Raw genomic sequence first — 23,619 nt, forward strand, 5'->3', positions numbered from 1 at the left:
CTGCTTTGACAACCCTCTCTCCGATGTCAGCACATCCTTTCTTAGATAAGGGACACAGACTCCAAGTGAGGCCTCAGTACCTTCTAAAGCCTCAACATTAAATTCTTGCTTTTAGTTTCTAGTCCTCTCGAAATGAATGTCAACATAGAAAATAGGTGCAGGAGTAGGCCCTTCAGCCCTTCGAGCCTGCACCGCCATTCAGTATGATCATGGCTGATCATCCAATTCAGAACCCTGTACCTGCTTTTTCTCCATACCCCCCGATCCCTTTAGCCACAAGGGCCATATCTAACTTCCTCTTAAATATAGCCAATGAACTGGCCTCAGCTGTTTCCTGTGGCAGAGAATTCCACAGATTCACCATGCATTACCTCTCCTCAGTCCTTGGAGGTTGCAATTGGTACAGCAGCAATTGGTTAGAGTAATTTTAGCTGCACTTGGTGACTGTTACATCCTGCTTGAAAGTGGCCCATGCTGACATCCAGTGGACAGGTTGTACCAGTCACCAGCTGCAAGATATTTATTTCAAGACATTTGAATAAGCAGTCAACCAAAACATTTTCTTCAAATATAGCAAGAATGTCATTGTTTTAATATATTTTCTCTTGCTTACTTGCTTCTGAAGCCACATTTCATTAGTTGCTGAGAAAAGATAGGTCAACAACAGCCAATTGAGGACATGCAGCAACTTCCTTGCTAAGAGGACCAAGACTTGCACCTCAGGGGAGAAAAGAACTCCATGTACAGAGTGCACTCGGTACTTTGTAAGGAGCACAGGAAGCCATTCAGGCCTTCATGCCAGTTCCCTGAAAGCTGTATTCAATTGTCTCCACATTCTGCTCTTTCCAAGCGGACAACTTCCTCCTCGACCACCCCCTCCACCAAATCACCACTTCCAATTCCCTTTTAATAAATTATTGCTGAATCACCCCATCATCCTGTCAGGCAGTGTTCAGATCATAGCAATTTGTTGCACTATAAAACAGTCCCATCATCCACTCTGAACCCTCTCTTATTCCCTTTACCAATTATTGCAAATCTTCTCTTGGAGCTCAAACTCCCATTTTGTCCGTCTCAGCACACATTTATGTCCTTGCTAATCTGCCTTTTCCCACCAAAGACTGGACAATTGTATTTTAACGTCTTTGGACAGAAACTTACCTCATATACCTTGCTGACCCCTTTATTAGGCAACATACATTTCTTGAGACTTGATTGACAGGGCTGAGGAGACTGGGGGTTAATGTCTGTATTGCTAAATCATAGACCTGTTGTGTTTACCTCAGTATCTGACAGGGAACACATACCTCAGCCATGACCATGTCTTGGCACTTCTTGATAAACTTCCCTTCTGCCTTCACGATGGTTTGGAGGAACTTGAGGTACTGGACATTGCGGCCATGCGTCTCGATACAGTGGACAAAGTGCTGCACCACTCGCTCATTGATCTCACTGCACAGCTGGAAATTGTTCATGAAGATGTGTTGCATGGTCACAGCTTCCAGAATCTGAAACAGCAAGCTTCCACTTAGTGATTCAAACTACTAAATAGCAGAAGAACTCCACCGCCTTGGTGCCAAACCCTACCTCCAATCCTTATTCCCAGAGCACAGCTGGCACGGTTAGGTTTACCGATGATACCAAAAGTTTCTGGACATGAATAGAAAAAGTTTAGAGGGATATGGAGCAAACGCGGGTAAACAGGCCAACTCAGGCAGGCAACTTAGTTGGCACAGACAAGTTGGACCACAAGCTCCAAGTCCGCACACAGCAAACATACATAGAACGATCACCAGACATGCAGTAACCAAACAATGTGCATGAGGAATAAGACCTTTCAGCAGTGCCAATACATTGTTTTTGCATCTTCCAAAGGGGGCCATTTGGGCCTCAATTTAACATCTCTCCTGCAGTACACAATCTACACTGGAGTGTCAACTTGGACTTGGGCAAAAACAACAGCACTACAAATACTCATTGTTTCAAGAACTTGCACGGTGCTTTGGTTTGGGCCACACTGACAGCTAAAATCATCGTTCACAACCGTGCCCATTTCTCACTTTCCTTCTTCGACTGTTGAGGTTGAATTCAATCAGAATACATTGCAATTGAGCATTCTCATCAAAGACCAGTTATTGTGAAAGGCAGACGGAAGCCCAAAAACTGGGGGGACAATGTTGAATTGGATGCCTCACTTCGATTAAAGATCTTTGATCACAGTTCATTTCAGTCACAACATCAGTTTTGATTAGGGATTACTCACCAACCACAATCCATCCACTTAGGAAAATCAATGGGACTTTGATCAATCCCTCAGGGAAATCATTATGATAGACATTTACCACCTTCTACTGGCAAACAGTATGTTACATCAAAATATTTGTGTAACTTTACCTTTTCTATGACCTAACTACCGAATAGCCTCTCAGATGCCCCCTACCAGGGCTGCACTGAGATTCAGGCCATTCGTCTTTCCCTGAAGCATCCATGTTAAATTTCCTTTTTAAAAGACGACAGTGACCAGAATTGGAATCAGATTTAATATCACTGGTACCTGTCGTGAAATTTGTTGTTTTGCGGCAACAATATGTACTGATCATGCAGTTCTTAATACCGTCTTAACTTTGCTGACTGTGGCTCAGGCATTAGTGCATGCATCCAGACCTCGTTCTAGATCCACCTCCTCCCATTCTATTCTCGTCTTTCAATATCTATTCCTTTGATAAAGCAGGATTCATTGAGGTGGATATTAAAACAGGAGGGATATGATGGATAGGTTCCCCAGCTGGTGTCTATAGTTGACTGCATAATCCGAAATAATCCACAGCTGTCCCAACATTCTAATAGAAGTGAAAATGGAAAATCTTTTAAATTGGACTTGAATGATGTAGAGTGACAGTTCTACATAAACAAGTTTCACTAAGGGCACAAGATGAGAAAATCTGCAGATGCTGGAAATCCGAGCAACGCACACACTCAAAAGATACGAGAGGAGCTCAGCAGGCCAACCAGTATCTATAGTGAAGAGTAAACAGTTGATATTTCAGGCTATGACCCTTCATTAGGACTGGGGAAAAAAATGATTGTTGAAAGGGATAAAGGGCTGAAAGGGAAACTGGTAAGAAGGGTGGAAGAAAGGGAAGGAGGAGGTGACAGGCAGGTAAGGAGTTAAGGTGCAAAAGGGAAACAGGAATGGGAATGGTGAAGGTGGGCCTGTTCCCGTTTCCCCCTCTCACCTCAACTCCCATTTACTGAACTATTTACTCTTTTCCCTAGATGCTGCCTGGCCTCCTGAGTTCCTCCAGCATTTTGTGTGTTGCTTTCACTAAGGGTAGTTACCGTAAATTCCAGTGTATAAGCCAAGAATTTGACCCTAAATTTTGGTCCTAAAATTAGGGGGTCGGCTTATACAGAGGGTGCCAACTTTGAAAGAACAAATACATGGAAGACAGGTTGTATTTATTGGCTGTTTTTGACTCAAATTCGTTCCACTGTCGTCGCATGAAGTCTTTGAATGATTTGTCTAAACTCACATCTAGTGGCTGGAGCACGGAGATCAAACCACCGGGAATGACTGCAATGTCTGTATTTTCAGCTTTCAATGCTGCTTTTGTCTCACCTGACAAGTGCGCTTTGAACACATCCCTGACAAGTAGTGACTTTTCCTTCCTGAAACCTTCGGGACGTCGACGCCACACTTCTTTAACCTACTTCAAGCAACCTGCTTCATCCATCCAGCAGCGTTCTTGAACGTAAACACCACCACACGGGAATTTTCTGAGCAATCTCTGTTTTTTGTCTCAACGCAAGATCACGTCTATTCATAAATCGCGTGCACCAACTTCGCGTAGCTTTGAAATTTTCACTCGAATCATTTCTCTGGTAACAATATCTCCAGACGATCGCTGGTGATTCACTTTTTCTTCCAGTTCTGGCCATTGGTATGTTTTCCCGTCATTTGCACATTTCGTCTTTAGCGTGTCCCTCAGCATGTCTTCTTCCTTTCTCAGAGTGGAGAACACTTGTTTCTCGTTTACACTAAACTTCTTAGCAGCCGCAGAATTATTTGTTCCTTTAGCAAAATCAACAACCTTCAGCTTCATATCAAATTTGTTTTAATCATTTGTACACGGTGGTCACAAACTCAATACTGAGTACACGCACTGATCCTGCTAACCCGTGTTATGTTTTAACGAGATTACGATGGTTTTACGGGGGTTACATTTCAGAGGATTTTTTTCCTTTGGAAACCTAATCTAAAAATTTCCCTCCCTAATTTATTTATTAAGAATTCACCTATAACGCTCTACAATGTGTAGGCCTGTTTTCTTAGCAGGTACTGGTTCACAGAATTTCCAGGTTCTGGATCTAGCAAAGCTGAGTACTGGCATGTGAGATCTTATGGGTTTTTCTGGTTAAATCAAAGACCTCTACAAAAGGGGCCGGTTTAAGGAAAAGTAACATGAAAAAGTCACTTTTTTAGCCTTGAAAATGGGGGGGGGGGTCGTCTTATACTCCAGATCAGCTTGTACACTGGAATTTACGGTAACAGGAAACGGGAAATCAAATGAATTTCAAAATGCACATTTTAAAAAAAATTAATAGAATTTCTAATTTCCCCTTTGATTCTAAGAACACTTTCAATCAAAGAAGTGAAACTGTATTTCCTAGGAGGTTAGAAATTCCCCATGCTGATTGAACAATGCATGGGCAGTAAAAAGGATTTAATTTGTCAGCTGAAGTCATAGAATTGCGGACTATTGAGTACCTTATTACAGTGTTTCTGCCCACAGGACAATCACCTTCAAAACTGAGGTCAGCAGATTCTTGGGCGCAAATGGAACCCAGTAATATGGAGATAGAGTAGGAACGATGGAGTTGAAAGTCAGTCGTGAAATCCAGTGGCAGTGGAGGTTTACCTTTCACAAAGCGCTCTCCAACTTTTTCTGCGGTACATCAATAACTGCCATGGTGCTGCTTCATGTACCCATGTTGAGTTCGTCAATTTCAAGCTTCCCCTTCAGTTTCGACACTGCCATCAAATTTACTTGGTCCATCTCTGACACTTTTCCCCTTTCTTGATCTATCTGTCATTATCTATACAGACCACTAATATTTTTTATAAACTGACTCTCACAGCTATCTTGACTATGCCTCTTTCCACTGTCACTTGCAAAAATGCTATTTCCTTACCTCATTTCCTCCATCTCCACCCCATCTGTTCTCAGCACGAGTCTTTTCATTCCAGAACACCTGAGAACATCTTCCTCCGTGGAAGAATGAGTTTTCTCTTCCTCTACCATTGATGCTGTCTTCAGCTGCAATTCCTCCATTTCTCGGGCATCTGCCCTCACCCCATCTTCCTGTTACTGTAACAGGGATAGAGTTCCCCTTTTCCTCATTTACCACCTGATGAGCCTCTGCACCCTTCACATCATTCTCCATAACATTTGCCACCTTTAATAGGATTCTACCACTGAAGTGTTGGTACATAGTCGAGTGGTTAAGGCATTCATCTAGTTATCTGAAGGTCGCTAGTTTGAGCCTTGGCTGAGGCTGCGTGTGTGTCCTTGAGCAAGGCACTTAACCACACATTGCTCTGCGACGACACTGGTGCCAAGCTGTATGGGTCCTAACGCCCTTCCCTTGGACAACACTGGTGGCGTAGAGAGGGGAGACTTGCAGCTTGGGCAACTGCCGGCCTTTCATTAAAAAAAAACTTGCCCAGGCTTGCGCCCTGGAAACTTTCCAAGGCGCAAATCCATGGTCTATTGAGACTAATGGAGGCCTACTACTAATACCACTAAGAACTTCTTTCTCTACCCTCTACTCTTTGCTTTTGGCAACAGTTGCTTTTTAACATGATTCCCTTCTCCACTCATCCCTCCAGGGATTGCTCATTGCTCTCTACATGACTCCCTTGTCCATTCGTCCCTCTGCACTCACCTCCCTCCTGCAAGTGAGTCAAGTCCTACATCTGCCCATCGCCTCCTCCCTCACCACCATTAAGATCCCACAGTCTTTCCAGCTGAGGCAACATTTCACCTGCAAGACTATTGGGAACATCTACTATATCTCGCTCCCGGTGCATCACCTTCTACACCAGCGAGACCAGACATAAATTAGAGGACCACTTCGTCAAATACCTTCTCCACATCTGCTACAAAAGATAGGATTTCTCTGTAGCCACACACTTTCATTCCACTTCCCATTCTCAGTTTGAAGGAACAACACTTCATATTCCAACAGGAATATTGAACCTTGGTTACTCTAATTAACAGGAATTTCACAAACCACCCCCCTCTCTCTTTTACCATTCCCAATTCTGGCTCCTGTTACCCGCTTTGTTGTTGCAAAATCTCAGATAGCAATGGGGTGGTGACAGAAATAAGATTGGCTGGTTGAGTGGTGTCACAACAACCACCTTGCACTCAACGTCAGTTAGACTAAAGAATCGATTTGTACTTCAAGAAAGTACTTTGGAAGAACACAGACCAGTCCTTAGAGAGGGGTCAACACTGGAAAGGGTGAGCAATTTCAAACTCCTGGGCATGAACATCTCCTAGGCCAACATATTGATACAATTACCAAGAAGACATGCCAACAGCTATACTTCATTTGGAGTTTCAGGAGATTTGATATGTCACCAAAGACATTAGCAAATTACTTCAGATATTTTCTGGAGAGCTTTCTAATTGGGTGCATCATCACCCGGTATGTAGGCTCCAATGCACAGGATTGACAAAAAAAAAGCAGCTGCAATGTTGCAGACTCATCGTGGGCCCTCTCCATCATGGGCACAAGCCTCCCAACCAGCAAGGACATCTCAAAAAGGTGGCATTATTAATAAGGATCCTCACCACCCTAGACATGCCATCTTCGCAGTAGTACCATCAGGTAGGAGGTGATAGTAGTCCTTCAGATTCGAAGAAGGCACGTGTTGTGCAGTTCATCTGTGGAATGAATTGCACAACGGAAACCTGTGCGTGATGGAGTTTTAAGTGGAATGGTGATTACACAGGAGCAATCCCACCCTCTCGGCAGGAGAGACCTTGATGCAGTGGGACGGACAACCGTTACAGCTGGAGACCTCTCTGGTTGCAGTGGATGACCAGGACATCTAAGTGTCTTGTTGTGCTCTTAGTGCCCCACAAATACCTGCTGGCCTGCCTTCTTGACCGTTGGACCATTAATCAGTCTCCTCCGCTCAATCTGCCAGGGCCAGACTTCACACGCTGGGATAGGCAGATCCCTACCTCACCGAGGGTCAAAGACCCGTCAGCCACCTTCACCTGGTTTGGCTTGTCTGCCAAGACAGTTACCGAGGTGTGGCCGCTGCATGTGTTACAGCTACTTGGAGCCACAGGTGAGAGCTGAGCGCCAGGTGGGGACCAAAGGCAGACAAGCTGCCCTGAAAAGAGCATGGCAGGCCCCCCCCCCCCCCCCATCAGAGATGCTACCCCTCCCTAGGCTCCAAAATATGAGCCTGAAAACATACACTCAACATTTCAGGAACAGGTTCTTTCCCTCCATCGGATTCCTGAATGGTTCATTAACTCCATGAAAACTATCACTATTTTGCTCTCTTTTTCAAACTATTTACTTTTCTTGTTGCAACTAATAATAATTTTCTATATTGCAGTGTATTGTGGCCACAAAACAGCAAGTTTCATGACCTATGTCATTGATAAGAAACCTGATTCTGATCTGGATTGGCTTGTTCACTGCTGCCACTTTTTCAGAGCTGTAAAGTCACCTGAAGACAGCAGACAGCTGCCCGGGTCCTTTTTAAAAGGTAAAACAGAGACTCACACAAAAAAAATACAGTGTACACACAGCCAGCAGCCTAGCTTCTCAAGAACACACCAACTTAAAGTGATCAGCTACCAGACTGAGACATGCATGCCAGCTATTCGAGGTGGAAGGTAGCTGGGTTCCAAAAGCTGTACTTACCCCTGGATTAAGGAAAAGGTTGATGTGCTTGTGCAGCAGAGCCTGGTTCTGCGGGTTGCCAGCACAGAAATTCTGCAGGAACTTGTGTGCCAGCTTCATGATCTCTTGCATTCTGATGTCTTCAGCCTGCGGAGGACAATAAGCCAACATAGTCAGGTTCCGTGCACTGTTCTGCCTTGCCGTGAACCTGCAGCACTCAGGGGCGCAGATTATTAATTGGGGAGACTGGGCTTGACTGACAATCGCCAATTGGCAAGATTCTCACATCGCTCCTTGTTTGTTCATTCCAGAGAGTAATGCACACCAGATGAGCCCATGTGTCTGAAAGAGCCTTTCCAAGCATTTTTTCTAGATCAATTTAATTTCCAACTTTCTATTTTTCATTTCAAGTAGTTATCTAATTATCTTCTGCAAGGGATGATAAAATTTGCTTCCATCTATTTTCTGGCTGAAAATTCTGCACCATACTTCATTGTGTAAAATATTCGTCACATCAATTCAGGAACTTTTGTCAACTTTCACTGTAAACAGAGATTAAAATCCACTGCCCATTCAGTATAAACTGAATCAAATCAAAAACTACTCCAAACTGTATGTACTTATTTTTGAAATGTAAATCTGTTAATGCATGGCACAATTATCCTCAGCTCCTGGGGCCTCACAAAGCAAGAGACCAGTTACCCATTGGAGAAGACATTTCCTGCCACTTCCGATGATCCACATGAAGCGGGTACAGACTTCCTGTTGAGACCCAATAAACAAGCCAGAGCATCACTTCTGTCAGAAAAATTCAACCGGTGGCACATGTCTGCTGGAATTTAGCCCAAGAACGACAAGCAAATAAGGCTCAATGACAGGACCTTAAGAGAATCAGCCAGCACCTTTTCGTAGGGAATCTGCAGAAGATCCAGGACGACGGTGTGAGCCCCCATGTTCCTCAGTAACCTCTGCTGCTGCTTGCGGCTTTTCCTCACAGTTGAGCCTTCTTGGACACACAGCTTGCTCAGCCGGATGAGAACCTGGAACAGACAAAACACAGATTGGCATCTTTGAAGAAGCAACGAAGATAACATGCACACCAAAATTCAGATGCCTCACCTCTTTAATAACTCGATAATTCTTGCTGCTGGTGCTTTCAATGGTAACCACAGCATCAGAAATGGCAGTCTGACCCTTGGCAAAGTCACCCTGTGTAGAACAAACAAACAGATACACTTTCTCTTAACTTAAAGGATGGCACCTCAATTTACAAAAATCAGGTTTTAGGAAAAAGCAGCATTTGATTATAAAATTAAGATTATTTTATAATCTTATAAAATAGACTTAATGACTTTCGTCTCTACCATTGAAAGACGCACCTGTCAACATGAAGGGAAATGTCATGTGAAGATACCATATCTCACTGACTATAACACTAAACATTTTGGTATTTATAGAGTTACCTATCAGATCATTGGGCAAAACCTGGATTAGTAAACAGAATAGAATAATTCTCCTTAAATATATCCTCTCCTCCAGATACTTGTTTTGTATTTGCATTACGCTGCCTCTCAATTTTATCAACACTACATCAAAAGGGTTAAGCAGGTTCTAAAGGAACCTTGTTCTCTTTCCCAGGTCTACTATCTTTTTAAATTGTCTTAGCCCCTTTGAGCATTTAACCCCCCCCCCCCCCGACACATACGTGATGACACTCACATACTCTTATTTTTGGAAAAAGTGTAGCTGTAAAATTATAAGTAATAGATATCAACAATTCCCAAACAATGATTGCCCAGTTGGGTCAAAAACAAAATACTGGAAATACTCAACAGGCCAGGAAGCATCTGAGAAGGGTAAAGTAGAGGTAACATCTCAGGTCAATAACCTTTCATCAGAAAAATGCTGAGATGAAAGGTCATAAACCTGGAACATTAATTCTGTTTCGCTTTTCACAGATGCTACCTGATCTATGGGTGCTTCCAACATTTTCAGTTTTTATTTCAGATTTCGATCATCTGCAGTCTTTTATTTGTCCAATAAGTCTCCCAGTTGAGTGACTTCTGCTGATAGGAGAAGCAAACTTGTAGCTGCACTATCATGGGACACATCTTACATCTTTTTTCTTTTTCAGCTCATTTCCTCCTGTTGCACTGTCACCACCTTCCATGGACTCGTTGTGGGCATGGCCCTTGAAAACCCACAGCTCAGACTTCTCTACCAGCAGCCTCAGCTGGTCCAGGTCGGCCTTGATTTGCTTGTAGTTTTCCACATCCTGGCTGGTGACAAGCAGTTGGACCTGAAGGATCAAACAATGAAACCCAGAATGTAGTAAGTCACCTGTTTAATAATACCGCAAGTTCTTGCATTCTGTGGAGTCCAATCTTTTCACCACATGGTGATTATTCACAAACATGAACTCGAGAGGATCTGTGGGAGTGGGGGAGGAGAAAGACAAATGGTGTCCTTTTTCCAAGAATTCACTCTGATGAAACAAAAAGGAGGGGCAGGGAGAAAAACAAAAGCCTTCGCAGTGTTAAAGCAATTAAGCTCTTTCCTTAGAAAGGAAGCACTGCACCAACTGGATTCCATTGCCCTAAGTAAGCTGTGCTTTAACAAGCTCACATCTCCAGCCAACTCTAGTGAACATATTTTGGATTGCAATGCAGAAGTTAAAGTATAACATTGAACTCTGCTTGGAACAGTGCTTGTTGACCTGTTATTTATTTGTAAGTAAACATTAATGTGTAGAGTGCCAAGGGTAAATGCTCAGACGCCACAAATATACCTCAGTAAGATCTAACCTCATATCTTTGAGTTCTCCCCTGTTAGGACCTATTTGGTCGTCATGGACACCCTCCTGAAGGCAGGCATTCAGACCACACTGAATGAAGAGCAATAATCTTTCGAAGGGAATGGCTTACGCAGACTTGAAACTTCGATCACAACAGAACTTCAGCAAGATGACTCCACTTGTGACAGATGCTAGCTTCAAAATACTCCTTTGACCACATAATACATCCTTAAAATTAAACCCAATTTCTATGCTATAATTGTGACATCGAGGTTAAAGCATGTCCTTAGAGCCTCCGGGAAGGTAAGAAGTTGTAATATCCCTACTCAGTGGTTTAGCAACTGAATGGGCCGAGGATTCTGCTTCTATGCTGTGGTGGTCTATGACTCCATGGCTAGGACTCAGACCTGGGCCTTCTTGAACTAATTTTCTAGTGGAAAGATACTTGAGATAACTAATGCTTAAAAACATTAAAGCATAAAGGAAGAGTTTACGATGAACAAGACAGACATAATGAGACAGGAGATGGGAAAGTTCAATAAAGTTGAATCATTTTCCAAAGTACAAGATGCAATGAAGTAAAATTTCTGGAGGTGAAAACTGTTGGCAAAATCAACTGAAGCAGGGGGATGGAAGTCCTACCAGAGGACGCCATTCAGAGGAAACTAGTCGGACCCTCCAGGTGCTGCTCCATTTAATAGGACCAGGCTGATACCACTCAGAGGCACAGCCTCAAATTACAAGGATGTCCTTTTACAACAGAGATGAGGAGGGATTTCTTTAGCCAGAGGGTGGTGATTCTGTGGAACTCACTGCCTCAGAAGGCTGTGGAGACCAAGTCATTAGATATATCTAAAGTGGAGGTTGATGGGTTCTTAATTAGAAAGGGTGCCAAAGGTTAAGGGAAGAAGGCAGGAGGGTAGAGTTGAGAGGGAAAATAAATCAGCCATGATTGAAAAGTGGAGCACACTCGATGGGACAAACAGCTTAATTCTGTTCCTACGTCTTATGGACTCCCTGACATGATTGCGCAAGGCTTGAGAAAACGGCTTGATTGCATGAAGAACCACGAGTCCATCTGTTAGAACATCAAAGCCAAGAATGACTTTCCAAACCAGACACACATCTGCACATTGAGCTACTCACGAGTTTCTGAATCAAAACTGGAGCCAAGAGATGGCCCAAGTCATTATTCTAAGAGTGCCTGATCAAAACTTCATACAAAGCACAGTCTATCCAACATGCGTTTTCCCTCTGCTTTATCTACAATATGCCATGAACAGCAGATGACCCTTTAAGCCAGCTTCTGACCACTTCCCCATTAGAAGTACGGCTAAATATGGATGTTGCAGGCTCTGTGAAACATTAAATCTGAGGGCAATAAGCAGCTGAGCAGCATAATCAGATAGTGTCCAAGGATCTCCCCTGGTGAAGGAACAAGGGTAAGGGAGCAACAGGAAATTCAAGTTAACCCATCTCAGAGGAAGACCATTCAGCCCTTTGAAGCTGCTTCACCATTCAATACGATCAGAGTTGAAACCCTCAAGCCACACTTATCCTACCTCTCCCGATATGCCAGGAGATAACGAGCTGAAACAGATAGGACAGGTGAATCTAGTGCAGAGTAAACTTGAAGAAATGACAGGACTGTTGCAATTTCTAGAAAGCTACTCCTGATTGTTTCAAAGCTAAATCGTATTACTGTGATCAGATTTAGGCTTTATCATGACACAGAATGATTGACCAAATGATTCCTTGCTCAGGACTTTGTTTTCAAGGGTCAACTTTATTTGCCATATACATATATTAGGAATTTGCTGCGGTGGGTTGGCATGACATTCAATGATTATAAAAATGATGAATTATATAAAAACTTAGAAGTTAAGAGAAGGATATGAAATAAAATGTTCACAAGTACCAGCATGTACTATAAAAAGTGGTTTAAAGTGATTACAGTGCAGTGAGGTAATTGATAGAGAAAAATCTAAAGCAGAATTCCATCCAAAAACACATTAGGATTAATCTCCAGATATTTTCTATTACTCACCAACACTGTTCACAAAAAAATCTCTGGGCTGCACTCTCGGTGAAAGGGGCCAGAGTCTGCATTCCCAGAGTCTTGTCAACACTTGACTAAACCTGGAAAGTTGCTTTTCTCGCTGTTTCCTTAGAATTTGTCTGTATTTTACGAGGATGAATTGCTAGCTCAATGCTCAACAAAGCAGCCAACCAGATTTGAACCCAAGACCCATTCGCCTCAAAGTCCGGTTCTGATGCCATTACAACATTGCCTGGCATAAGCACACAAAGTAACTATGTTTCAGTCTAATCAAGAACAAAACAATGGGGCTGCAAATGTATGCTTGATAATTAAGGCCAAGAACTATGTTAATAACCACACTGCTAGATTATAAGCAATACCAGTACATATTACTTAAAATATTTGCGGGACGGGGCAGAAGGGATGGAAGATAAAATGCTGCAGCTAGTAGTGTTGCTACCACAGCTCCAACAACTTGTCGTCGACACTGACCTCCCGTGCTGCCTGTGTGGAGTTTGCATGCTCTCCTTGTGAATGGTGTGGGGTTCCATCAGGTTCTTCCACACCCCAAAGACATTTGGTTGGTAGGTTAATTGGCCACTAAAATGATACCCAGTAGCGGATGAGGTGTGGGATCTGAAGGTGTTGAAGGAGTAAGTTTATGAGAGCGTGGGGTAGGGCAGTATTAACATAAAAATACGTAGTTGGTTGTTAGCATGGTCAACAGCCTGCTTCCGTGCTGTATCTCTCTCCAACATGAACATCTTGTAATGAAGATAGCCTGACTGTCAGTGGCTTGTCTTTCTCCAGAAAGGGAAGCACAAGCCCACGAGCAAATGGAAGTGAGAGTTTTGTACCACAGAGCTGGCAACACTAAGTTATACTCCTTATGTTTTTTATTTGACTTATCCATATTCAGTGTTTCCATTTATCAGTCATATTATTGTCCCACATCGCAAAAAGCTGAAACACTACAGTCACCACTGCAACCCTCCCTCCAAGAAGAGGGGAACTAAAAATTTAAACAGCACAGCAAAATGCTGATGGAACACAGCAGGCCAGGCAGCATCTATAGGGAGAAGCACTGTCGACGTTTCAGGCCGAGACCCTTCGTCAGGACTAAAAATTTAAGTAGCTTTGCAGCCAAATCCTCTGCAGTTATAGAGTTCATTCCAAACAGTTTTATAAAAGTATGCTTCTTTGAATAGGCATCTAACATCGGAGAATACATCTCCCATTAACAGGAAACATATGGCAACATTCATACACTTACTATCCCTTAAAGATGACAGGAATTTCAAAGACTAAAAGAGCATCACTTTATTCCTGCGTGAAGAAGCAGCCAGCAGCAAACTGGGCAGTGTTTACATTAGCAATCTGCAAAAGTCTTCAAATACCTGCTTAAATGCTTGAAGGACCTCTTGCCTCTGGCTAAAGTGTCTAAACAGCAGATGGAGAGCTCCGGATACCAAAGGTGGATAGTCGTGCATTGTGAGATGAAGCAAAACCCGCAGAAAAGTTCTTCCTCCATGATCATCCAGATCTAATGGTGTATTCTCATCACTTCATTGAAAGAAAAACAGAAATAACACATGGTATTCATTGCCAGATAGAAAACTTGCATTTCTATGGCATAATAGATTATCTCAGACATTGCAAAAATACATTAGAGCTAATAAATGCTTTTGTACTCCAGTCACTGCTCTGGTGAAGAAGAAAATGGAAGACATTTGCAAAGGACATCAGTTCACTAAACTTGTATTTACCATGTCAGTCACTCAATATCCACTGGGGCTAGTCTCACTACACCCTGTGGGATCTTGCTATGCCTCACTCTGTTGCCACGATTCCAATGCTACAACAGTGACTACAGCTCAAGGAGCAGAGCTTCACACCACCCTTGGATAATCCGCTGCTGACCAGGAGCAGTTACTTAACCAGCAATCCTGATGACTGGTGCTGTTAGCTTGCTGGGACTTCATCATCCATTCATCCTAAAGGGTGCAATGTGGCATTATCCAGGACATGCACACTAGGAATTATGCTCTGAGTGTCTGCAGCCTTCCTCCTCCTTCTGGACATTGAACTTTTCTTAACTTCTTTTTACCGACCATCTCCCCTCTCCGAGGGGACATTGCCTCAAGAGTTGGAGGAATAGATTTAGGATAAAGAGTAGAAATTTATTTTTCCCCAGAGAGTACCGAATCTGTTGAATTCTCTGCCAGGAGAGCAGGAGAGGCTCATTTGTTAAATATAATTAAGACAGTTAGATCAATTTTATCCAAACAGGGAATTAAAGATTATGAGGAAAAAGGCAGATGCGCAGAGCTGAATCCACAGTCAGATCTGGCAAAGTCTTATTGAATGTGGAGCAGGCTTGATGGGCTGGATGGCCTACCACTTTCCTATTTCTTATGTTCTTATAAGTATTGGCAGGATACTGTGGAATACTTCCCTGTCTTCAATATATTTGCATAGAATTCCTCAAAGTTCAAAGTATGTATATATCTCAACATATATTACCAGGCGATTCAATTTTTTGCAGGCATCTCCTCTAGTTCAAGAGGCTGAGGACTGAAGGTTAATAACTGTTCCTGAACCTGATGGTGCAAGTCCTGAGGCTCCTGTACCTTCTTCTGGATAGGAGCAGCAAGAAGAGAGCATGGCCTGGATGGTGGGGGTCCATGATGATGCATGCCTTCCTGCAACCGCACTTATAGACAATAGACAATAGGTGCAGAAGTAGACCATTCGGCCCTTCGAGCCTGCACCGCCATTCTGAGATCATGGCTGATCATCTACTATCAATACTCGGTTCCTGCCTTGTCCCCATATCCCTTGATTCCCCTATCCATAAGAAACCTATCTCGCTCCTTCTTGAAAGCATCCAGAGAATTGGCCTCCACTGCCTTCCGAGGCAGTGCATTCCAGACATCCACAACTCTCTTGGAGAAGAAATTTTTCCTTAACTCTGTCCTAAATGACCCACCCCTTATTCTTAAACCATGCCCTCTGGTACTGGACCCTCCCAGCATCTGGAACATATTTCCTGCCTCTATCTTGTCCAATCCCTTAATAATCTTATATGTTGCAATCAGATCCCCTCTCAATCTCCTTAATTTCAGCGTGTACAAGCCCAGTCTCTTTAACCTCTCTGCGTAAGACAGTCTGGACATCCCAGGAATTAACCTTGTGAATCTACGCTGCACTTCCTCTACAGCCAGGATGTCCTTCCTTAACCCTGGAGACCAAAACTGTACACAATACTCCAGGTGTGGTCTCACCAGGGCCCTGTACAAATGCAAAAGGATTTCCTTGCTCTTGTACTCAATTCCCTTTGTAATAAAGGCCAACATTCCATTAGCCTTCTTCACTGCCTGCTGCACTTGCTCATTCACCTTCAGTGACTGATGAACAAGGACTCCTAGATCTCTTTGTATTGCTCCCTTACCTAACTCTATACCGTTCAGATAATAATCTGCCTTCCTGTTCTTACTCCCAAAGTGGATAACCTCACACTTATTCACATTAAACGTCATCTTCCCACTCACCCAGCCTATCCAAGTCATCCTGAATTCTCCTAACATCCTCATCACGTCACACTGCCACCCAGCTTAGTATCATCAGCAAACTTGCTGATGTTATTCTCAATGCCTTCATCTAAATCGTTGATGTACATCGTAAACAGCTGTGGTCCCAATACCGAGCCCTGTGGCACCCCACTAGTCATCACCTGCCATTCCATTCACCCTTTGCTTTCTATCTGCCAACGAGTTTTCTATCCATGTCAATATCTTCCCCCCCAATGCCATGAGCTCTGATTTTACCCACCAATCTCCTATGTGGTGCCTTATCAAATGCCTTCTGAAAATTGAGGTACACTACATCCACTGGATCTCCCTTGTCTAATTTCCTGGTTACATCCTCGAAAAACTCCAATAGATTAGTCAAACATGATTTGTCCTTGGTAAATCCATGCTGGCTCGGCTCAATCCTATCACTGCTATCTAGATATGCCACTATTTCATCTTTAATAATGGACTCTAGCATCTTCCCCACTACTGATATTAGGCTGACAAGACGACAGTTCTCTGTTTTCTCCTTCCCTCCTTTCTTAAAAAGTGGGATAACATTAGCCATTCTCCAATCCTCAGGAACTGATCCTGAATCTAAGGAACATTGGAAAATGATTACCAATGCATCAGCAATTTCCAGAGCCACCTCCTTTAATACCCTAAGATGCAGACCATCTGGATCTGGGGATTTATTAGCCTTCAGTCCCATCAGTCTACTCATCACCGTTTCCTTCCTAATGTCAATCTGTTTCATTTCCACTGTTACCCCATGTCCTTGGCCCATCCATACATCTGGGAGATTGCTTGTGTCTTCCCTAGTGAAGACAGCTCTAAAGTACTTATTAAATTCTTCTGCCATTTCTCTGTTTCCCATAACAATTTCACCCAATTCATTCTTCAACATTGCTCTTAACTATCTTCTTTCTCTTCACATACCTAAAAAAGCTTTTGCTATCCTCCTTTATATTCCTGGCTAGCTTGCGTTAGTACCTCATTTTTTTTCCCCGTATTGCCTTTTTAGTTAAGTTCTGTTGTTACTTAAAAATTTCCCAATCATCTGTTTTCCCTTAGCTCTGTCATACTTCCTTTTTTTTTTATAAATGTTAACTCCCGATTCAACTTGCACCCAATATCCATGCTACTGTTTGGGGGCCTGTAGACAACACCCATTAGGGTCTTTTTGCCCTTACTGTTCCTCAGTTCTATCCACACAGACTCTACTTCTCCTATGTCCCCCCTTGCAAAGGACTGAATCTCATTCCTCACCAACAAGGCCACCCCACCCCCTCCGCCCACATTTCTGTCCCTACGATAGCACATATACCCTTGTACATTCATTTCCCAGGTTTGATCTCCCTGCAGCCATGTCTCCGTTATCCCAACAACATCATAGTTACCCATTTGCACCCGAGCTTCAAGCTCATCCGCCTTTTTTCTGACACTTCGTGCATTCAGATATAGAATTTTTAGCCCCTTTCTCCTCTCTCTGTTTGAATTGCTGCCTATTGTGCTTAACCAGCTCCCCAAACTCCCATCAGGCTATACGCCCCTTGAATTTTGTTGTCCTTACTAAATTTACTTATTCTTTCTGCACATTTAACTCCATGTTCCGTCAGACCATCCCTCTGTACACGTATCCCCTTTATCACTTGTTCCACCTCACCTTTCTCTACTAACTTAATATTCCAGAACCATGTAGTCCCCACCTGTCCTTTATTCTTCATCTCGCTATCCTCTCTCACATTCTGGATCCCTGCCCCCTGCAAATTTATTTTAAACCCCCCCAAGCAGCACTAGCAAACTTTCCTGCAAGAATGTTAGTACCGCTCCAGTTCAGATGAAAACTGTTCCATCGGAACAGATCCCACCTTCCCTGGAACAAAGCCCAATTATCTAAAAACCTGAAGCCCTCCCTCCTGCACCATCCTCTCAGCCACGTATTAATCATTATAATCCTTCTGTTCCTTGCCTCACTCGCACGTGGCACAGGTAGCAATCCTGAGATTGTTATCCTGGAGGTCCTGCCCTTCAGCTTCGCACCTGAAAGGCATATCTATACTTCATATAGATATGCTGAGTGGTGGGGAGGGCTTCACCCGTGATGGACTCCGCCAGATGCACTACGTTTTCATAGGCTTTTCTGTTCAAGGGCATTGGTGTTTCCATACCAATCTGTGATACAACTAGTCAGCATACTCTCTGTCAGTATACTAAGTTCATTGAAATTTTAGAAGATATGCTGAATTTTTTTTTAAACTTTTGAAAAAGTATAGGAACAGCTGTTCATTCTTTATAATATTCATGCATGGTCAGATTATTCCTCAGTTTATCATCAGACCTTCAAGATAGCACATTCAATGATGACATGCTCCTCCCACATCAAACTTATGTAACTAGAGTAAGACAAATGTTTGGAACCCCCCCCCCCCCCAAAAAAAAGCATACAGGTGTGCATGTACACACAGATATTCCATTTAGTGTTCACTACTACTATGGGTCTGGCATAAAGATTTCTGGCAGCATACCTTTATTCATTTAATGCCATATCTGGAATTGTGATCTACAGAGGGGATAGGCACATGCCTATGACCAGACAAGTGAATGGCTTCCTGGTGTTCCTATCAAATGTACTAATGCTGTGCCACAATCTGAACTCAGCACATTATAAATGGACTATGGCCAAGTTCCAACCCACATACACCCTTCATTTCTTGCGCCTTTATGCCCTTAAAGTTCAGCTCTCATTTGGAAAGGGCAACAAGAACTACAAATACAGTTATTGATAGTTTCTAAAACATCAGACATCAATACTTGCCTTCCACCGAAGATCCCTTCAGCTTGCTCTTCGATATGCTCAAAATCTAATGTCCCTGTAAAACAACCCAGGCAGTTACTCAACCCATCATCAGTAACTTATTTTTTAAAAACAGGTAAATATGAGCTGGTTTGCTCTGATCAAATCACACTTGCCCAAGTGACCAATAATTTTGTTCACAACTACAGTTTCTAAAAAAATTCCCTCCAAGAAAGGTTAAACAGATGAGTTTTAGTTGCTGGATGTATACTTTTTGAACATGGACATGATAGTTTCATATTTCCAGAACTTTAAGCACTACTACACATTTTTATTGTGTAATCTTTATATTACTTCACCCAGCAACCTCAAATGCATTCAAGCTGGGGCAAGTGATTTATGCTGTAAATGTAGCTAAACCTTTATCAATTTTGCTCTCACTCACAATCTTATTGAAAAGTTCTTTTGCTGATTCCCTCAGTATCACCAAAATAAGGATTAATGCAAATTACTTTGGCCATTCTTTTTACCCCCATAAGATCAACATTTTGGTACCGTCAGGCCCAACTCATCTGTAACAACCCACTCACAGTCATGAAGTGCAGCCACTTGGCCGAGTATGATGTTCTCCAAAAGGATTGTCTATTGGTCGATCTTCAGGTGGGTTGCTATTGCCAAAGGGCTCTTTCTGCCTCATTCCAAGAGGCCAGTGGCTGAATCAAACATCCCACCACCCAAAGTGCCAGATCGTGGCTAGGGGCTTCAGACCTCAAAAAAAATCATGCTTCCTTTGCAACTTGCTGTTTCCCACAGGACTTAATCCAGAATGTTAGTGTGGATTCCTTGCATGGAGATCGCCTGTGCGCGACTTTCTTTAATGTGGGGAGGCTGATGCACAGGTAGCCAATACACTTGGGATCAGGGTCAGGGTCGAGTGGCACGGAGTGCAAGACATCTGGGGACACTAACTTTACTGCTGCCTTCTGCCATCACTGCTGTTGTGACATGTCATCATCTTCCACCAGCTCTGCAGTTGAGGTCTCAGTTGGATCGCCCCCTGTCGGTAAACTCCCCCTTGACCTAGACAGTTGACTCTACCAGGCGCTAAGCTGAAGATGGCTATGCATCACTCTCGGGATCTCAGAAACCTCTCCACCAGGGTGAGGTTACGATCCTCAGAGAACCACTTACAATTTATACATTGCACAAGATCTTTTGAATCCCTTTATTTTGTCACCTGTCTTTTCTTATACCCTTCCTTTAACTGTGCTGTATTGTTCTATATTCTATGATATGTTCTAACCCTCTTACTTACTGATTTACTTCCCCACCTGAACTTCTCATTATCAGTCTGGTTCTCAATTATGTTCTCCAGTTGTAGATTTAAAAAGAAATTAAGATTCTGCCCAAGAAACATTGATCAGCAAGCAAAGGGATGCTGGAAGATTTGTACAAGTTGGTAAAAGGGCAGCTGAGTTTCACCTAACGTTAAATCCAGTGGAAGGTGGTGATTGAATAGCTTAAGAAGAGGATATCCATGAGTATATAAAGACCAAGTATAATAAATAAAGGCACGTATTAGACAGGGTTCAACAGCAGCTGTTCTGAAACTGGGATGATGTTCGGGGGTGATCAGTGTTGATGTGGATAAATGTTTCAATGTTCCTCTCATTACATGTGGCACAAAGGGTTGCAGACACTCTGCTTTTGGGTTTAGACAGTGGCCAAAGAGGAAGTTAGTAGCTGGGTAATGGAGATCTGAATAGTGACCAAACCCAGAAGGCGAGATCTGTGGTTTGGATTTGGAGGAAGTTTGTATTTGTGCAATGAGCCGTCAGCCTTGCACTCTCTTGATTTAGAGTCAGTGGATAGCCAAGAGCAGTGGTCATTGCTAGAATTGGGCAGCAGTGCAAAACGTTATGTAACAGTGCTTTTAGATGTTGATGTGGTGAACTAGCAACAATCTCTGATAAATTTCAGAGCATCAAAAAATTTAAGGATAGTGTCCTCTAGGACAACAAGGCATCCAATAAAACTCCTAGTTGATACAAACCTGGAACATTACTTGTCCCATCCTGAGAAGCTGATCCTATGCTTGGTGTGGAGTCTGTCGACTGATGATGTGCATTGCTTTCATCAAACTCTCGTTTAAATATGGAGAGAAGACAAGAGATTCGATAATCCAAACGGACGTTCAAAATGAACTGGAACAGGAATGATAAGAATTCTGGGTTTTAACAGAACTGCCTTTGCCTCAAAATCAAATACAATAGAATCAATGAAAGACTACAAAGACTGACAACCAATGTACAAAAGACAAACTGTGCAAATAAAAAAATCATAATAAATAAATCAATAACTCTTAAGAATATGGATGTAAAGTCCATAGGTCATAGAATCAGTTCACTGAAGCGTGGAGAATGTATAAACAGTCACCCAAAAGCTAGCTTGGGTCTGGGTATAACTCATCAAAAGTACATCTCCAACGGTACATGCAGATCTGGAGTAACACAGTAACCTCTCCCCACCTTCTAATTCTGCCTTCTTCCCCCTTTAGAAACATCTTGTCTATCCCTCTCCATAGATGCTTCCTGGCCAGAGTTCCTCCAGCATTTTGTGTGTTAGGTTGGACTTCCAGCATCTGCAGAAGCTCACATTTATGATTTGCTGCTCTACTACATAGAATCCTCAAGGCATGTTAGCCCAGAAGTTTAATTCTTCTCAATGGGAGTTCAGTGAGACCCTCTTTCACTGCTGCCCATGATCTCTGATGCTCTCAGACTCACCTCTTACCTGCCAGCTTGTCCTCCTTCTCCTCACCGCCCCCCCCCCCACCACCTTATTCTGACTTCTGTCCCCTTCCTTTCCAGTCCTGATGAAGGGTCTCAGCCCGAAACGTTGACTCTTCATTTCTCTCTATAGATTCTGCCCGAGCTGCTGAGCTCCTCCAGGTGTTTTGTGTGTTTCTCCAACAGTACAACGTTCCACTGGTGTCAATCACATTTGTCTGCTCAGATCTCTGGAAATGGGACTGGAACTCAGAACTTCCTGATTCAGAGGCTAAATGTAATCACTAAATTGACATGGAAATTGATAAAATGTTAAAGACACTGTCCTTGCAGCAAATTTTGGCTTGTTATTTTAGTGTGTTTGAAGGCAAAGAATGGTGGTCATGGCATAAGTTCAAAAGGCTCAATTCTGAGAAAATGGCCTGTAATGGAGTTGTGACAGAATAAAGTAAAGACATCTGCGGGCTGAGGGATCAGATTCAACATTTTTAAGCCTCACTTATTAAACATATTAAAAAAAATAATTACTGTGGTTTGAGATAAATTTTCAACAACTAGTTTAAGACTGCACATATAGAGAAATGGCCCAAAGTTCAGCGATATCTGTCTTGGGAAACCCAGATAGATCAAATGCAAACATTCTCTACTATGAGCTGAACCAGCAAGTCACGTGCACTGTTAAAACAGGTTGGTATGTTTCAGCTTTCAGCCTATCAATAACATCTTTCATCAATAATGTCTGAGCAAAGTGAATTTGTTGGTCGGATTTATAGTAAGCATTTATATTTCATGACATGCCCATTGTTGCACTGCTGCATCAACAAGGTAACTTGGCAAATTCCAAGGGGAAAACAACAGCAAGCGGCTCGAGTACTTCAGCGACTCAAAGGGCTTTGTTAGAAGTTGCTTAAGATCACAAGCACTATTTTTTTTGGTATATTGCAGGGCATTTTTTTTTAATATATGAGAAAATAAAGGCAGAACTGAGAGCTGAAAATGATAAATCAGAAAATGATGCAACAGTGTAAGCTGCTCCCTGTATAAAGCAATTCTAATGACTAATCTCAGTCAAGGATGTGGCTCAGACATGAACTGTTTTTCGGGTTCTTAGGGATGGCTCTGTGGACAGAGGGGGTAGTTAGGGGTCAGCTTAGGCTTTAGGGACGGGGAAATAAGGGGAGTTAAAGGTCAGGCTGGAGTCCAGGCCTCTGTTCCGCACTCAAAAGCCAGCGACACAGATGTGTGACGAAGGACATCAGTAGTCAGATGTCAGGCTCATAGACCAATGAGGACGAGGACTGCTGACCTGGGGGGGATTGGAGGTCAACAAGTCATCAGCATGTTCTGGAATCAGTGTTCCGTGAGGACAGGAGAATGAGGGCCAATAACCCCCTAGATATGCAAGTCAATGAATGCTGGAGTTTGAGGCCTAGTATTCAGCATCTCGGTCATCAGAGAGTCCAGTGTTCGAAGCCTCGAGTTCAGGGTCCTCATAGAAGAGTCTGAAGATTGAAGCCCAAAGGTCAACTGGAAGTCTAGAAGTCAAGGATGGCCAGAGCCCTGGGTCTGCATGTCTACAGAGGAAGTCAAAGGCTTGATATCTGCAGTCTGCAAGTCCATTGGAGGCTGGAGGCTGAAGATGGCCAGTTCAGGGTTTGCAGAATGCCTGAGTGTGCACACAGAGTCATAGAACA

The 23,619-nt window shown here is 43.0% G+C and overlaps 1 protein-coding gene and 1 long non-coding RNA gene across 8 annotated transcripts in view; one reads left to right on the forward strand and one right to left on the reverse strand.

Moving 5' to 3' along the window:
- itpr1b (inositol 1,4,5-trisphosphate receptor, type 1b) overlaps positions 1–23,619 on the reverse strand; it is a 531,527-nt gene that overhangs the window by 291,487 nt on the left and 216,421 nt on the right. For all 7 annotated transcript variants that reach the window (XM_059944385.1, XM_059944380.1, XM_059944381.1 and 4 more), the window contains exons 24-31: positions 21,190–21,340; positions 19,158–19,212; positions 14,165–14,330; positions 10,049–10,231; positions 9,052–9,141; positions 8,835–8,972; positions 7,954–8,079; positions 1,308–1,508 (exon numbers count right to left, since the gene is read on the reverse strand). In XM_059944385.1, coding sequence (XP_059800368.1) covers positions 1,308–1,508; positions 7,954–8,079; positions 8,835–8,972; positions 9,052–9,141; positions 10,049–10,231; positions 14,165–14,330; positions 19,158–19,212; positions 21,190–21,340 — 1,110 coding nt within the window. The remainder of the gene's footprint in view (positions 1–1,307; positions 1,509–7,953; positions 8,080–8,834; positions 8,973–9,051; positions 9,142–10,048; positions 10,232–14,164; positions 14,331–19,157; positions 19,213–21,189; positions 21,341–23,619) is intronic.
- Positions 10,720–22,538, forward strand: LOC132377916 (uncharacterized). The gene is made up of 3 exons (XR_009506847.1): positions 10,720–11,029; positions 15,313–15,441; positions 22,059–22,538. It is a non-coding gene; the product is annotated as an uncharacterized LOC132377916 (long non-coding RNA).

Source organism: Hypanus sabinus, chromosome 19 (genome assembly GCF_030144855.1).
Source record: "Hypanus sabinus isolate sHypSab1 chromosome 19, sHypSab1.hap1, whole genome shotgun sequence".
Classification (NCBI taxonomy): domain Eukaryota; kingdom Metazoa; phylum Chordata; class Chondrichthyes; order Myliobatiformes; family Dasyatidae; genus Hypanus; species Hypanus sabinus.